This window comes from Microtus oregoni, unplaced genomic scaffold (genome assembly GCF_018167655.1).
Source record: "Microtus oregoni isolate MIOR12 unplaced genomic scaffold, Mior012 000015F_ref0000493, whole genome shotgun sequence".
Taxonomy (NCBI): domain Eukaryota; kingdom Metazoa; phylum Chordata; class Mammalia; order Rodentia; family Cricetidae; genus Microtus; species Microtus oregoni.
The window spans coordinates 45456309-45472699 of record NW_024543074.1 but is presented as its reverse complement, the minus strand read 5'-3'; the positions used below and the strand labels follow the sequence as shown (position 1 = coordinate 45472699).

At 41.1% G+C, this 16391-nt stretch overlaps 1 protein-coding gene across 1 annotated transcript in view; it reads left to right on the top strand.

Moving 5' to 3' along the window:
* The window catches only part of Fstl4 (follistatin like 4), a 435031-nt gene that overhangs the window by 32157 nt on the left and 386483 nt on the right, over window positions 1–16391 (top strand). The window contains exon 3 of the mRNA XM_041664845.1: window positions 14862–14895. Within this exon, the coding sequence (XP_041520779.1) occupies window positions 14862–14895 (34 nt within the window). The remainder of the gene's footprint in view (window positions 1–14861; window positions 14896–16391) is intronic.

The window sequence follows — 16391 nt, the reverse complement described above, 5'->3', positions numbered from 1 at the left end:
ATGTTTCTTTATCTACAGAAGTACTTTATAGTCAGAGAGATACACGTCAAAACTTTCCCGTGAGACACCTGTATCTGTTTGGCCCATTCTGTTACATTTCACTAGAGACCATTGTGGGCTTGGGGATGGCTCAGTCCACGTGGCTTGCCTAGCATCCATGAAGCCTTGGTTTCCCCAGCATCACATAGACCATGTGTGGTGGCACACACTTGTAGTCTCAGCACTGGGGAGGTGGAGGCAGGAGGATTAGAAGTTCAAAGTCATCCTCCACCACATGGAATTGAAGCTACTACATCTTTCCCCATCGCTACAGAACCTTTTTAATAACTAAAAGTCTCCATTTTGGTCAAGTCTAGATACCAGTCTTAACCTTTTGGATGCTCCTTCGTCACCTACCACAGACATCTCCATTCTCTTAAAGGTCACTAAGATGCAGGTTGAAGCCACCCAGGGTTTCCAACTCATGACCTTTCACCTCCAGACTCAGCATCCCTCTGGACCTGACCTCTACCTGCACATTGTGGGACAGGAGGTTGAGATCTGATTTTCTGCCTGTGGACGCCACTGATCTAGCACCGTCTGCTGCCGAGACCATTGTTCCCTATTGTGTTGCAGCAACACCGTAAACGGAGCGCGTGTGATTTGTTAGCGTCGCTAACCTCCCTTCCCTCTTTGATTTGCTTTCTTAGGGATTTATCAAGCTATTAATCTTTCCAAAGATTCAACTTTTTCATGGTGCAATTTTCTTTCCTATTGTATTGATTTCTGCTTCTGTCATATTTTTTTTTTTTGCTCTACCTTTTGTGGACTTAAATAGTTATTTTTCTAGTTTTTAAAGATAAATGCTTAGGTCATTCATTTTCAGTCTTTTAAAGAAATGTCCGTCGGGAATTCATTGGAGGCTATCATTTTCCTGATATATCCCACTAAGTTTTTTTTTTTTTTTTTTTCAGTGATAGGGACAAATTCAAGGTCCCATGCACCCTGGGAAAGTGCCCAACCACAGAGCTGACCCCATCCCTATATCCCTTGTGAAAATGTTGTAATTTAGTTATTACTCTGTCTGAAGAGCTTGCTTCTCATTTGATTCTTCCTTGTGGAAGTTATGTGATATGCTTTGGGGTCTATGGGCCAAAAGTTTGTGGAAATTTTCCTCACTGTCTTTGTTACTGATTTCTTTGAAATCACTCTTGTCAGAAAGTTACTCAGAAAGCTCTCAGTGCGGGGCCTGTAGTTTGAAACTTGCTGAAGGCTCAATAATTTCTTTCTTTCTTTCTTTCTTTCTCTCTCTCTCTCTCTCTCTCTCTCTTTCTTTCTTTCTTTCTTTCTTTCTTTCTTTCCGAGACAGGGTATCTCTGTTTATCCTTGGCTGTCCTAGAACTTGCTCTGTAGACCAGGCTGGCCTCAAACTCAGAGATCCACTTACCTCTGAGTGCTAAGATTAAAGGCGTCCGACACCACCACCAGGCAAAGCTAAGCAATTTTTAATAAATGATCTACGGAGACTTGAATGAATGTGTAGGGCTCAGTTGTTGGAAGCAGTGATTGTGTGTACCATTAAGTCAGGCTTCTTCATCATGGTGTTCAGCTCATGTGTGTGTGTGTGTGTGTGCATGCATGCATGCATGTGTGTTATAGGCATATGTATGTGTGCAGATGTGTATACTGGTCAGAACAGGATGTCTGGTGTCTGCTCTGACACTCTTACTCCTGTGAGACATGGTCTCTCACTGAGCCTGGAATGAGGCTGGGAGCCAGAAAACCTGAGCGATCCTTCTGTCTCTACCACCAGTAGTGCTATGGTTACAGGTGTGCAGACACCTCTGTCTTGGTACATGTGTGCTGGGATGGTCTTCATGTCTGTGTGGCAAGAATCCTGCCCCACTGAGTCACCTCTCTAGTCTCTCTTCTATATTCTTACTGATTTTCCCTCCGTTTGTTTTGTTATTAATAGAGATTTCTTAAGTTTAAATATAATTATATCCTAACAATGTCTCTTCCTAGCTCTTTTAGCTTTCATTCTGTGTGTGTGTGTGTGTGTGTGTGTGTGTGTGTGTGTGTGTATTCTCCTATTGGGTGTATATATCATGAACCATCCTTTTTATCACTAATACTAATTCTTGCTGGAACTAATGTGGTGTATCTGCTTTTAAACATTTTTACACTCAAACTTTTTATACAGTCCATTTCTTTATTATTTTAATTCTTTTTTTAATTGCTTTTTATTGAACTCTACATTTTTCTCTGCTCCCCTCCCTGCCTCTCCCCTCGCTGCTTCAACCTTCCCCAAGGTACCCAGGCTTCCAATTTACTCAGGAGATCTTATCTTTTTCTACTTCTCATGTAGATTAGATCTATGTATGTCTCTGTTAGTGTCCTCATTGTTGTCTAAGTTCTTTGGAGTTGTGATTTGTGGGCTAGTTTTCTTTGCTTTATCTTTAAAAACCATTTATGAGTAAGTACATGTGATAATTGTCTTCTTGTGTCTGGGTTGCCTCACTCAATAATTTTTTCTAGCTCCATTTTCCTGCAAAATTCAAGATGTCATTTTTTTTCTGCTGTGTAGTACTCCATTGTGGAAATGTACCATGTTTTTCTCATCCATTCTTGGGTTGAGGGGCATTTAGGTTGTTTCCAGGTTCTGGCTATGACAAAAAATGCTGCTATGAACATAGGTGAGCACATGTCCTTGTAGCATGATTGAGCATCCTTTGGATATATACCCCAAAGTGGTATTACTGGGTCTTGAGGAAGGTTGTTTGCTAATTTTCTGAGAAATCACCACACTGACATCCAAAGGGGTTGTACCAGCTTGCATTCCCACCAGCAATGGAGAAGTGTTCCCTTTTTCTGACAATCTCTCCAGCATAAGCTGTCATCAGTGTTTTTGATCTTGGCCATTCTTATAGGTGTTAGATGGAATCTCAGAGTTGTTTTGATTTGCATTTCTATGATGACTAATGTTGAACATTTCCTTACGTGTCTTTCAGCCATTTTAGATTCCTCTGTTGAGAGTTCTCTGTTTAGATCTCTACTCCATTTTTTAAATTGAATTATTTATTCTTTTGATGAACAATTTCTTGAGTTCTTTGTGTATTTTGGAGATCAGACCTCTGTCTGGTGAGGGGTTGGTGAAGATCTTTTCCCATTATGTAGGCTGTCGTTTTGTCTTGTTGACCGTATCCTTTACTTTACGGAAGCTTCTCAGTTTCAGGGAGTTCCATTTATTAATTGTTTCTCTCAGTGTCTGTGCTGCTGGGGTTATATTTAGGAAGTGATCTCCTGTGCCAATGTGTTTGAATGTACTTCCCACTTTCTCTTCTATGAGGTTCAGTGTGGCTGGCTTTATGTTGAGGTCTTTGATCCATTTGAACTTGAGTTTTGTGCATGGTGATAGATATGGGTCTATTTTCATTCCTCTATATGTTGATATCCTACACTCAAACTTTTTATAGGCTTGTAGTTATCATGAGTCTCTTCTAAGCAGCATGCCATTAGTGATTTTTTTTTAAATTTTTGTTTTTTGTTTTGTTTTTTCCTTGTTTTCTCCCATCATTTTCTTGTCTCAGTTTGGAGTGGACACTTTTTCTTGTTGTTCCATTCCATTGGCCTCATGGTGTTATAATGCCATGGAGGCCTATTAAGGGGAAGCTACTTCCTCCAAGTCAAGAGAATAAAATCTGCTTCTCTATAGAGACTTAACCTTCCAGTTGGGCTGGCTAATCACCTGCCTATGGGAATTCCCCTCAGGGAGGCTGATCCCCCTCAAGACATGCTAAGGAAGATGGTAGGAATAATTATTCCTTTAACGAGGTAATGTATCTTACCTTCCCAGAAACCCTACCCAGTTGCTTACCGAGCCACAGCCATGCAGCTGAGTTAAGCCTGCCCAAGTTTCTGAGTTACTGAAAAAGGGGTAACTTTTCTCTTTCCCTCATTTTTTCTCCCCCCCCCCCTTTTTTTTCTTCTTTCAGATACTTTCCAAAGCCTGGGCATGCTTTCCCAAACGCTCTGAATTTTCTCACTCTCTCTGAAGTGCTCCCCACATCTGCCATGCAGCCAATTGTCTGGCATGTGTTCGCTTGCTGACCTCCATGTCTGACTCAAAAGGCACGGCTTTCTCACTTCCCTTCTCTGTCTTCCTTCTCCAGGCAGCTGGTTTTAGTTTAAATTCTAAAACAACAAATCCCCTCAAGCTTCCTTCTGAGTTTATTCTTTAAAACTCCCAAGATGGGAGTCCAGCTTTCCTGAAAATATGGCACCCAATGTGGGGCTCCCCAACATTTGCAGTAACAAAAACATGTTTTTAATCATTTTGGGGGATAGTTCTAGGACAGTCTATTCAATTCTACCCTCTGACCTTTAGTGATTATAGCATCCTGTAAGTCAGGTTTTACCCTATAGGACATTACTGTTAAACAGTGTTTTAAACGACAGTTATACTCACCTTTTAATCCTGTGTGGCACTTCTTATTCCACCTTGCATGGCTGTGCACTTAGCTCAATAATTTTCCTTTTGCTTACATTTCCTTTTCATATTACTATTGTGAATCTGCAGCATTTCCTCTCAGGTTTCGTTTGCCTAAGTAGATCTTCATTTCACCTTTACCTAGTTCACCATATTAATGTCTAAATTTTTAAAAGGATTTATTTTAAAATTTATATATGCACCCCTCTCTCTGTCCTCTCTCTCTCTCTCTGTGTGTGTGTGTGTGAGTGTGTGTGTGTGTGTGTGTGTGTGTGTGTGAGAGAGAGAGAGAGAGAGAGAGAGAGAGAGAGAGAGAGAGAGAGAACACACATGTGTGATTAAAGATTCCCCAGAGGTGAGGTGAGATGCTGACATTGGACCCCCTGGAGAGGGAGTTAGGTGGTTGGTGAGCCACCTGGCATAGAAAGATGCCGGAGCCAGACTCTAATTCTCTATAAGAGCAACATGCACTCTTCAGTACCATGCTATTTCTTAAGCTCCAGTACCTGTTTTCTCACAGGATGTAGAATTTTAAGGTTTTGTTCACCATACTTTTAAGGGTATTTCATCATCTTCAAGTTCTGCTTTCTCCTCAGAAGTAGGCCTCACCCTTCTGTTGATGCTGCATGCTCCATCTCCACCAGCCTCTCTCTGACTAGTCTTAAGATTGCTTTTTGTTAACAGCCATTCAGCAATTTTGCTGTGAGAACCAGGCATAGATTTCTTTGTATTGATTTTGGTCAGAGTTTGTAGAGGTCTCAAATGTCTGGCTTGCTGTCATTTATTAATTAAAAAAAATTACCATCAGTCTGTTTCCAAATATCAATTCTGCTCAATTCTTTCTCTCCCTTTATTCTCAAATTCCAATTACACCCATGTTTGGCCTTTTCACTGGGTCATGTGTCCCTTACATACATATAATTTTAATTCTTGTGTTTCTTCACCACAGTTCTTCAGTCTGATTGTTTGCTCCCAACCTGCCTCTCACCCAGCAAGTCCTTTCCGTTAGGTGTTCAATCTGATTAATTCTCTCAGTTATTTGAGTTTCAGTTCAGAGTGTCCACTTGGTTATTTTAATGAATTCCTGTTTTATGCAGAAACTTAGAACCCTTTCTTCTGTTTTTCAACATTTTAGCCATATTCTGAAGCCTGTGTCTGTTGATGTAGAGTCTAGATAACCTGAGGTCTCTTTTCTTGGGTTTTCATTGTTTAATGCTGTCCTCTGTCATGTTTGGTAATTTTGGACTGGATGCTGGAGAGTATGTGTAAGGAGCCTTAAGAATAATTCTTCTGGCTTTCGTGAGTTACAATTTTTTTCCTAGGCACAGAGAATGCTTGTAGATCATCTTGATCTATTCAAGTACACAAATTACTTGAGAATATTATGATGTTATAAAGCCTGTCTGTGTAGCAAGGCCATTCTTTCTCGGTTAGCTTCTGACTCCCTGGTATCATGTTGCCATTGAAGTCTGTACTCAGATTTTATTACTTGGGGTTTATTTAAAAACACTTTTCACTTTGTAAGCCTGGACTATATTTTCCTTGTCCTGTGTGTGTCCAGTTTAGTCACAGACCTTTCAGGGGAGCTTTGTGAACACCAATGGGCAACCACTTTCTGAATCCTGTCTGTGGGATTAAAAGAAAAATTTAGAAAAATGTTTTAAATTGATTACTATTCATTATGATGTTGGTTGTGGGTGATCTGTGTTGGTTTAGGCATGATCTGTCTGTACCAAGTTTCTTAAAAGTGTGTTGAATTTTGTCAAGGGATTGTTTTTATCTGGATCTATTGAGTTGGTCACTTGATTTTTGTTCATGATTCATTTTACATCCAAGATTTGCCTTCATTGAACCATCCTGACGTTTCAAGAATAAGACCACCTTGATTGTGACATATGATATTTTTAACATATTATTTAATTTGGTTTGTACATATTTGGTGAGCATTTTTGTATATGTCCATCAAATACGTTGGTTTGCAGTCTTAAGTTTTGGTTGTGCCCATACCCAAATCGAGTATCGAGGTAACAGTGGTTTCACAGAATGAATTCAAAATCAGCCTCATCCTTTGTATTTCATGGACCAGCTCAAGGAAGAGCATCATTTGTTCTCCAAATGTCTGTAAAGTTCAGCAGAGAATCTGGTACTGAGGTCTTTATTGTTGGGAGACTTTATTCCTACACAATCTCATTCCTTTTTCTTTTATTTCCTGAGGTTTTCTTAGATTTATTTTTATTATATGTGGAGGAGTAATTTGCCTCCTTGCTTGTATGTTTGTATGCCACATACAAACATATGCCTGATTCTTGCTGAGGTCAGAAAAGGGTGTTGGATCCCTTGGAACTAGAGTAACAGATGTTTGTGAGCCATCATGTGGGTTCTGGGAACAAAACCCAGGCCCTCAGTTCCTAACTACTAAACCACCTCTCCAGTTCCCCTTGCTGAAGTTTTTAATTTCCTCTTTAATTTTGGTAGGCAATGTATACCAAAAGGTGCAATCATTTCTTCTAATACTCCACTTTATTAGGGCCAAGTTTTCAAAGTGATCCCTGGTGATCCCTGGTTGTGGTGATTTGTGCTGTAATCGCTCATGTTTGACCCCAAATCTGTTCATTTCAGCCTCCTCTATCTTTCTTTTGGATAGTTTGGCTAAGGGTTTGTCAATCCTGTTTATCTTTCAAGAAAAAAGTCTTTTGTGATTGAACCTTTGTGTTTTTCAGATTTTATTTCACTAATTTCACTTATAATTTTCTATTATTTCTTTTTTTTTTTTTGCTTGGGATTTAGCTTATTGTGTTTTTCAAAGATCTTGAAGTATACCATTACATAACTTGAGATCTCCCTGATTCTTTCTTTTAAGCATTCATTTATATAAACTTACTTTATGTAAAATATATATAGGATGGCCTTCATTGGATCTCACAGATTTTGATATATTTCCATTTTCATAAGAATCTAGGAAAAATTTTTCTTTTCCAATTTCTTTAGTGTCTTACTGATGAAACATCTCAGAGTTTCTGTATGTGTTATACAGTATCTGTAGTTGATATCTAGTATTATCTTATTGTTATCTCACTAGGCACAAGAAGTTTTTCTATTTTTAAAAGTTTAAGTCTTACATTCATGACTGAAGGAGTATTCAAACTTTTGACACTGCAATATGACAGTTGCTGTCTAAAAGGTTCATGCTCAAAAACTGAGCAAACAGGTTACAAAAGAGTTTTAAAAACATCACATAATATTTAAGCAAGCTTATGATTTTATATTACATTTGTATACTACATTTGTATACTTGGCTGTATGTGTTGCATATAGCCCATGAACTGCAGGCCGAACATGCTGGACCTGGAAATCTGTTCTGAAGAAAATTCCATGTGCTACTAAAAGAAGGTATATTTTGTAGTTGCTGGATAGAACATTCTATAATTGTCTGTTAAGTCCAGTTAATTTATAGTATATTTATAGTATGGGTTAACTCTGAAGTTCCATTGTTGATTACTAGTTTGAATGACTTACAGTGGTAAGAGTGGAAATCTGAAGTTATCCAGTACTAGTATAGTGATGTCTGTCTATTCCTTTTGGTTCAGTGGTACTTGTGTCCTTTCGTTTGGTGAACCAACATTCAGGGAACATTCTTTGATGTCTGCTCTACTGACTAATTTTTGGTTGGAGTCTACTTGGTGGGATAGAAGCATAGGTATTGCTGCTCTCCTCAAGATTTGTTTAGAATGTCAGTTCCCAGCCTTACTCTTTGTATATGTCTTTGCCAGTAAAGTGTGTTTCTTGCATTCAGCAAACAATTGGATCTTGTGCTTTAATCTAGACATCTCTTTCATATCTTTTAATTGAGGTCACATATAGTCAGAGAGACAAACTAAACATATATCCTAATTCCTGTCATTTTGTTATTTTTCTGATGTTGTTTTTTTTCTGAATTCTTTCTTGATGATCTATACTTCTACTAGAAGTTATTATTTCCTGCTTGCTATTGCTTATTTTTGTTCATTCTCTTATATATATAGCATTTCGTTAAGTTTTTCCTATAATACTGGCTTACTGATCATGAATCGTTTTATATTATACTTATATTGTTAAATCTTTATTTCTTGTTCAGCTCCCAGAACAACTTTGCTTTATAGTAATACAGTTTAGAAGTTGTTTTCTTTCAGGGTTTGGAACATTTTATTCCATGTGCTTCCATCCTTAAGAGTTTCTGTTGAAAAAGAACTCCAGTTATTCTGGTGGGTTTACCTGTGTAGCTGTGTTTATCCCTTGCAATTTTCAGTGTGCATTCTTTGTTGTGTATTCTGGTGTGTCTGTTGTGAGTCTAAATACGTCCTGTACCTGAATGTCCAGATCTTTGGGGAAATGTCTGATATTATTTTATAAACATGGTTTTAATGTGTGCTATAACACTTCATTCCATTAAAAAAATCAGTTTGGTCTTTTAATCATGCCACAAGTTCTTACATGTCTGTTCATAATTTATTTTCTCTTAACTATTGTGTGGTTGTTTTCTTTTTTCAACATTATTCTCAAACTCTAAAATCTTCTGCTCTTCTCAATCTCATTTATTGGCCTTGCAGCGAGTTTTTAATTTGACTTAAAGAGGTTTCCATTTATAAGATTGCTCCTTGTCCCTCACCCGCCACTCTCTTTATTGAGAAAACCATTCATATTCTGCATTGTATTCTTTAATTTTTCATCTGTTTCCTTGTAAGTTCTTGGAATTCATAGGTACTTTTTAAGAGCCATTATTTTGAATTCTTTATCTGACATTTTTTTCTACTTTAGTATCTTGGTAGTTATTTGCTAAAGAATATGACTTTGGGGATTAGTCATGTTGCCTTGGTCTTCTGTGTTTTCTGTGTTGAGATTTGTGGGCCTGTTGCTCACGAATCTCTTCTAATTTTATATTAGAGGCATTTTAGGAAAGAGCCTTCTCTTGGTCTTGGTGGTATCTTTGGACATCAGCTTGATGTCCTATGTACTGAATGCATTTCTGGTTGGATTTCGTAGTACAGTTTTTCTGTTATTCCTTTTGTTAGGATTAGTGTATTTTGGCACAGTGCATATTATTCCAGAGTCTAGGTGTCTGCTTTCTCCATGGGCATGAGAATGTGGGGATCCTTCTACTAAATCAGGGTAGGGGTGTCATGGACAGCAGTGACAATGGGATAGACTCAGTTCTATATGAACTGAAGTATTCTAGAAGCCGCTCTCCCACAGTGCTTTATAGGTATGGTGCTCTGTACGGCTGCTGTAGCGTAGGCGGATGTCCATGACTGGGTCTGGTTGCTCCTGGCCATGCTGATCTGGCCATTGACTTAGAGTTTTTATCTCTTCTATTTTTTTGAGGTAAAGAATGTGTTGAAGTGTGAGCAGGAGTAGGATGTGTGTGGAGGAGTCTGCCTTGACTCTTAGCTGGATAGCCTAATGGATGACTCATTTCAGTGCATTGTACCAGGGCCACATTGAGTCATAATGGGGACGCTGGCCAAGATAGCATGGCACTATTTGTTGTGTGTTCCAGAGAAAGGGGGAGTGTGGAGACTTCTGCTTCCCGAAGCAGCACGTGCAGGCACAGGGTCCTCGTGACCCTCCTGTCACAATATTTTAACGCTGAACATGGCAGAGCAGCAGGTAGCTAGCTCCCACATGAACTGAAGCCACACTGCCCTTGGATCAGACTCCACTTTGTGTCCACTCCCCTTACCTAAGGTGTCTCTCTCTTTCTCGTTCTTCCCCTTATTGCTTTCTCCGCCACACCCCTGCAGGCCACCGCCTCAGCACTGATGTGCTTCTTACCCGTTCCAAGAAGAAGACTGTCTAGGTTCCTCCCAGCCTTGTCTGCCCCATATTAAACTTGAGAGTGTCTCTCTCGTCATCCACCTCTCTGAGATGCTGTTTGCAAGCTGCTGGGAGCCAGGAGGAGCTGCTAGCTTCTAATCCATCAGCCTGGCTCCACCATCAGCTTTGGAGTCAGGTTTAGGGATTTTACAATCAACTGGCCGCTGACCAAAATAACAGAAGTTAGACAAGTTTAATCTCTTCGCTGTTTAATCAAGAACAGAAAAATGTGAGTGAGAAATCTTAAATGATCAGGCAACCCCCTTCCACATCACTTTTATTCAAGTTTGAAACAAGGTCTCATTTTGTGGCCAATGCTGGTCCAGGAATTTTGCCTTCCTGTCCAGCCTGCCAAGTGTTTACAGAGCCGGGCTACAATGCCAATCTTTCCTAGTTTTATTTAAGCTGTATCAAGTCATGGTAATAGGAAAACTTCTAAATCATTACATAAAGCTAGAATCCTTTAAGTTCCTAAATCTATAAAAAGTTTTATCAACCTTATTTATGAGTATAAAATCCTAGATGAATCAATATGAAACATACTTAAAAATCACAGCAGACAGTATTCAAGATCACATTTTTTTCTTTTTTTGTTGGTTTTTTGAGACAGGGTTTCTCAGTAGCTGTGGAGTCTATCCTGGAACTTGCTCTATAGACCAGGCTGACCTTGAACTCACAGAGATCTGCCTGTGTCTGCCTCCCGAGTGCTGAGATTAAAGGCATGCACCACCCCTGTCTGGCCAAGATCACATTTTTAAAATATGTGTATATTTTAATTATGCGTGCTTGGGTGTTTGCCTACATGTGTATATGTGCACCACGTGTGTACAGTGCCTGTGGAAGCCCGAAGAGGGAGGGCTTCAGATGCCCTGGTATTGGAAGTAGAGATGGTTGTGATCTGCCACAGGGGTGTTAGGAGCTGAAACATGCTCCTGCCGTCCTTCTAGCCACCACAATGGTGTTCTTAAAAGTGCATCACAAACTAGAAAAGCTTATTTCAGAAAGGTAGAGTGTTATAAAATCTACTTTATAAACCACCCTGTTAATGAAACTAAGGCAAAAAAACCCATTTCCATAAATGCGGAAGAAGCACTTGATAAAATTCAAGACATATGTATTTTATTTTATTTTTTCTTCAACAAATATGTATCAAGCACCTGTTCTCTTACAGTCCTGAGGCTGCAAGAGTGAAACAGATACTGGCTCCATCCTAGCCCTCTCACCAACAAAGCGAAGCAGTCAGCAGATAAGCGAGCAAGGGGACAGGCAGTTTCACCCAGGGCATTGTTTACGTGAAACTCAATGTATATCGATTGCACTAGTATAGTTCACACATCTCTGCCCAAGACTTGCTTCTAAAGATTTTCTCTTTGATGTCAGAAATGAGTTGAAAGTGCTCACTTTGTCTGCACATTTTTTATTTTAGGAGGTGGGGACAGAGTCTCGTGCCGTGTCTCAGACTGGCCTTAACTCATGTAATACAGACTTTCCTCAAACTTGTGGTAATCCTCCTGCCTCAGTCTCCCAAGTCCTGTGATTCCAGGCATGTACTGCTGTGCCCAGCTTGAAGCATTTACTATCCAGCTAAGGAAGAAGTTAACAAGACAGGGAAAGCAGAACTGAAAATGGGCACTAAGGACAGAGATGAGGCTTGCTGTGTGCAGAGTACAGGACAGCGAACTGTAGCTGCTTTTCGTTGGTTAGGGAACCTCAGCAGCTCATAAAAGCTGCAAATGGAAACCCCCCAAAAAGCAAAGAGGGAGACCTATGGCAAACAATAGGAAATTTGGTCAAGTGCCTGGTTTTTAAATCTGGCTCAGTGGGTAAAAGTGCTTGCCGCCAAGTCTGATGGCCTGAGTTCGTCCCCTAGGTCCACATGGTGGAAGGAGTGAACCAACTCAGGCTGATCTGAGACCTCCACACATGTGCTGTGGCATGCTTTCATCCAAAGATATACGTATGCATGTGACCATCCCTCACTTTCCACAGGGTCTGGGGATCCAGACTCAGGTCCCATGCTTGCGTGGTAAGTGCTTCATTCACTGAGCCATCTCCCCAGCCCTTCATACTCCATGAAGAAATGATTAGAAAGGCCGTGTTAGTTGAGAAGATACAGGATCATATAGACACCAGCTTTCCTTAATGTATAAGCTTTACGCAACCACAACAGCAATTTTGTAAAGGTTTTCCTGGCAGGGCAGGAGCGGACTATGACTACCTGTCCCCATTCGCAGCACTGTGTGGTGGTTCCTAGGGGGTAGAGTTGCCAGGCCCAGGAACAGACTGCTGAGGAGCAGCTTGGGAGACGATGGCTTTGCCTTGGGCTTATACATCTCGTATCATCATTCCTGTCTCCATGCCATTGCCCTGACCCAGGTCGTCCTCACCGGGGCCAGCATTCAGGAGGCCCTTTTGTATCCTCATGTCAGGAGACCCAGCATTGCTGAGTGTTGTGTTTCTGTTAGTTCACCTGCCTTTGTGTGACTTGCATCTTCCACTGTCCCCATTGGGCTTTTCACTCACAGAAGTCATTAGAGTGGTCTGGATTCATTTCCGTGGCTGTGTAAAAAATCCTACCTAAAGCAACTTAGGAGGAAAAGGATTTATTTGATTTACAATTCCAGATTATAGTCCGTCGGTGAGAGGAAGTAGAGGCAGGAATGCAAACAGCGAGTCACGTCATATCCACCGCCAAGAGCAAAGAGAGAAATGGAGCACACGCCCTTGCTCGCTTGCACCTTGTGCCCAGCTACCTCTCATCACTCCTGTGCAGTTCGGAATCCCTTTCGTCAAGAGTGGTGTCACCCACGATGGGCTGGGTCCTTTCCTTGTCAATCAGCTGTCGAGACAACCCCCACACACATGCCCACAGTCCAAATGAGCTAGTCCATTCCTCCCATTCTCAAGTGCGACTCTCTTCCCAGGTCATCCTAGGCATGGCAAGATGACATTTTATTTTATTTTTATTTATTTATTTATTTATTTTGGTTTTTCGAGACAAGGTTTCTCTGTGGTTTTGGAGTCTGTCCTGGAACTAGCTCTTGTAGACCAGGCTGGTCTCGAACTCACAGAGATCCGCCTGCCTCTGCCTCCCGAGTGCTGGGATTAAAGGCGTACGCCACCACCGCCCGGCCAAGATGACATTTTAAACTACCACCAGAGGTGGGGAGACTTCCCAGGATGGTCTCTATTGTTGCTTCCCTCTCCTGACCACTCAGGAATGCCAAGGTGGGAAAGACCGTGCCACCTGCTTACCGTGCAGTGTTGAATGGCCTTGGTGGGGAGGAGGTGGAGGGCCACATTGTTGCTTTCTTTTAGCAGACAGTGCAAAGTTCCAGCTCAGCTCGGCCTTGTGGTTTCCATTTGAAAGCGGCTGTTTATGATGAGTTGTATCTTCTTCATATTCGTTATGTAACCATGGAGTGTGTTTCTAGCTTCTTCCCTTTAATTCTTCTCCCAGGGACTGTCCTCCTCTCCCCCAGCCTACTGTATACCCACTCAGCGTGTGACCTCCTGTTCTCTCATCCTCCCATTCCAGTGCACACTCCCTTCCTGTGCCCTGCCTGAAAAGCTGCCCATTATTCAGTGCCATGTTCAAAGATTCTCTTAAAAAATAATTTTCCTTGTTTCCAGCTGAATTTGAAATGCTGGCATTTATCAAGGCAAATCGCCCTTTGATTTCTCAGTAATGTGTATTTCTTCTGAAGCTCCCTGTTCAGCTGAATTTTAATGCAGACGTCTGTGGCACCTGGGCAGTTTCTGAAATAGTTTGCTTATTGCACTGTACAGAGCTCAGGGATCAGAAAGATGCCTGGGGTAGGATTGGGTAAGCCAAAGGGCTTGACTTAGCCCAGTGACCTAGACTCACTAACCAGACTGTCCGTGAGAGCTCAGCCTTTGGGAACTACAGTCTTACACGGCATGACTATTTTTCCTGGGGGCCATACAAGCACATAGAGATGAGGCTGAGCATGGGAACCACATCCCGGAACTATCTATCCTTTTTAATATTTGGAGCTAAACTGGCTCAAACTTTACATAAAGAAGACCCATGATTAACAATGTATTTTTAATTGTTTTAGCTTTATTTTTTAATTTCTTGCATTATGTGTTGGGTGTTAGTGTCCATATGAGTGCAGCTGCTGGAGGAGACCAAAAGAGTGTATCAGATCCCTTGGGGCTGGAGTTACAGGTGAACTGCCCCACAGAGGTTCTGAATACTGTACTTGGGGTTCTCTGCAAAACAGTGTATACTCTTAATCTCTCCAGTCCCAATAATGTATTTTTAAAATGTAAAATTTCCACAATAATAAGTTGTTTATATTTACAAGTGTGTGTCTGTGCACTCACTCACACGTATGTGCACATGTGTGTACATATGCTGTGTGAGGTTAGGAGACCCAGCATTGCCGACTGTCCCGCCTTGCTACTGGATTCACCTTTTGGTGAAAATGCAACTAACAAGACAGGAATCATTTGCAAGTTTCTGTACCTTCGGTATCTTTGAATTATTCTTCAAAACCACATCTCTTTTCTCTTCCAGGAAACGAGAGACTTTGAAGTCACAAGAAGAGAAGGTAGGAAAAATTTACTTACATCTATATCATCCTTGGCACTATTGATGAAGCTAAGGTGAACTTAAACCACAGGCAGCCTGTTCTTTGAAACGCCATGTGGTCTTTCCTGCATGCTAGCTGTTTGCCTTTGGTTCAAGAGACCCAAGAACTTAACGCTGGGTTTGCCTGTGAGAGCAGAGGCTTCTGCTTTCAAGTATCAGGGACGGCTCTTGGGAACTGGTTCATTCACCATCACCTCTATGGTCTCTGAAGAAGACTCTCATTTTTGGGTGATGTTTGAAGTCATCACCCAGAAGAAAACATTAATAATAGGGAAACACACACACACACACACACACACACACACACACAAATAGTTTATGGTTTGGGGAGTTTCACTGTTGGGCAGGCAAAGCCTCTATGAAAAATGTTTCTGATTAGATTTTTATAGCTTCATCTAAGCCAGAATAGAAATAACCAATTAATTTCCCCCTCTGAAAACAATTCCACCCAGTTCCATTTCCCTGCCAGCCTTTCTCTGGCACATTTGTTGTCTGGTCTCAGAGGTAAGCATGTGCGAATGGCAATTTCAGAATCTTCTAATGGAAATTTCTCTTCTTTACTTTCAGTAACAGCTAGTCTCTAATGAGAGAATGTCTTTTGTGTGATTTGTGGAATCATCTCTTTACTGTAGGGACGGGGAGTGAATAAAGCCAGAAACCGTAGTGTATTCTCAGTCTAGCGCAGAGGCTTTGGTTTTAGCCTTAACCACATCCTCCTCTGTGGTACTGTCTCCAAAAGAGTGATGATGGGGTAAAGAAACACCCTTGGCTCCTAAGCCAAACACTCCTGGTTAGTTAGCACCATGAGCTTTGCAACGAGAAGCTGGGGTAACCGTGGTACGAGCATTTAAGAGCTCATTGATAACATCCTGGCAGTGCAGTCCATACCTGTCACCCGAGTGGCTGGCATCCGTGCTCTGGAACCATAAATTCAAAGGATCTGGATAATCTGATTCTAGCAGGAATTTTCTGGCTTCCATGGACTCAGTGTACAGTGGCCTCTGGACCATTTCAATGGGGCAAACCACATTCTCTGGCTATTGATACTGAATTAAAATGAGATGAAGGTAGATGAGGGGAAGTTTTCATTTTAGAAAATTCCCTTCCCACTGGGAGTAGTGACTGTAAGCAGGAGAGAAGGCATGAAGGTAGGAGTTGGCATGCCCTGTGTGGCTTTGAATAAGTTGTTCGCGTTAGTACCCTGCCTGAGAATGTCTGAAATTAATTTGTATGAAGGACTCACATATAAATTTAGCTTCTTTGTAATCTTACTGTCTGTGTATTGAAAACGTCTTTGACTATGCTGGAGTTTGGGACAGTCATATGTATTTCTTTCTAAAGACATAATAGTCCTCCCTGAACTCTCAAGGTTTAGAATTTCCCAAAGGATGACGGTGAGTACTCCAGAAAGGGCACAGACACGTGGGCTATGCTGTCTTCATCACAGTTCCTGCT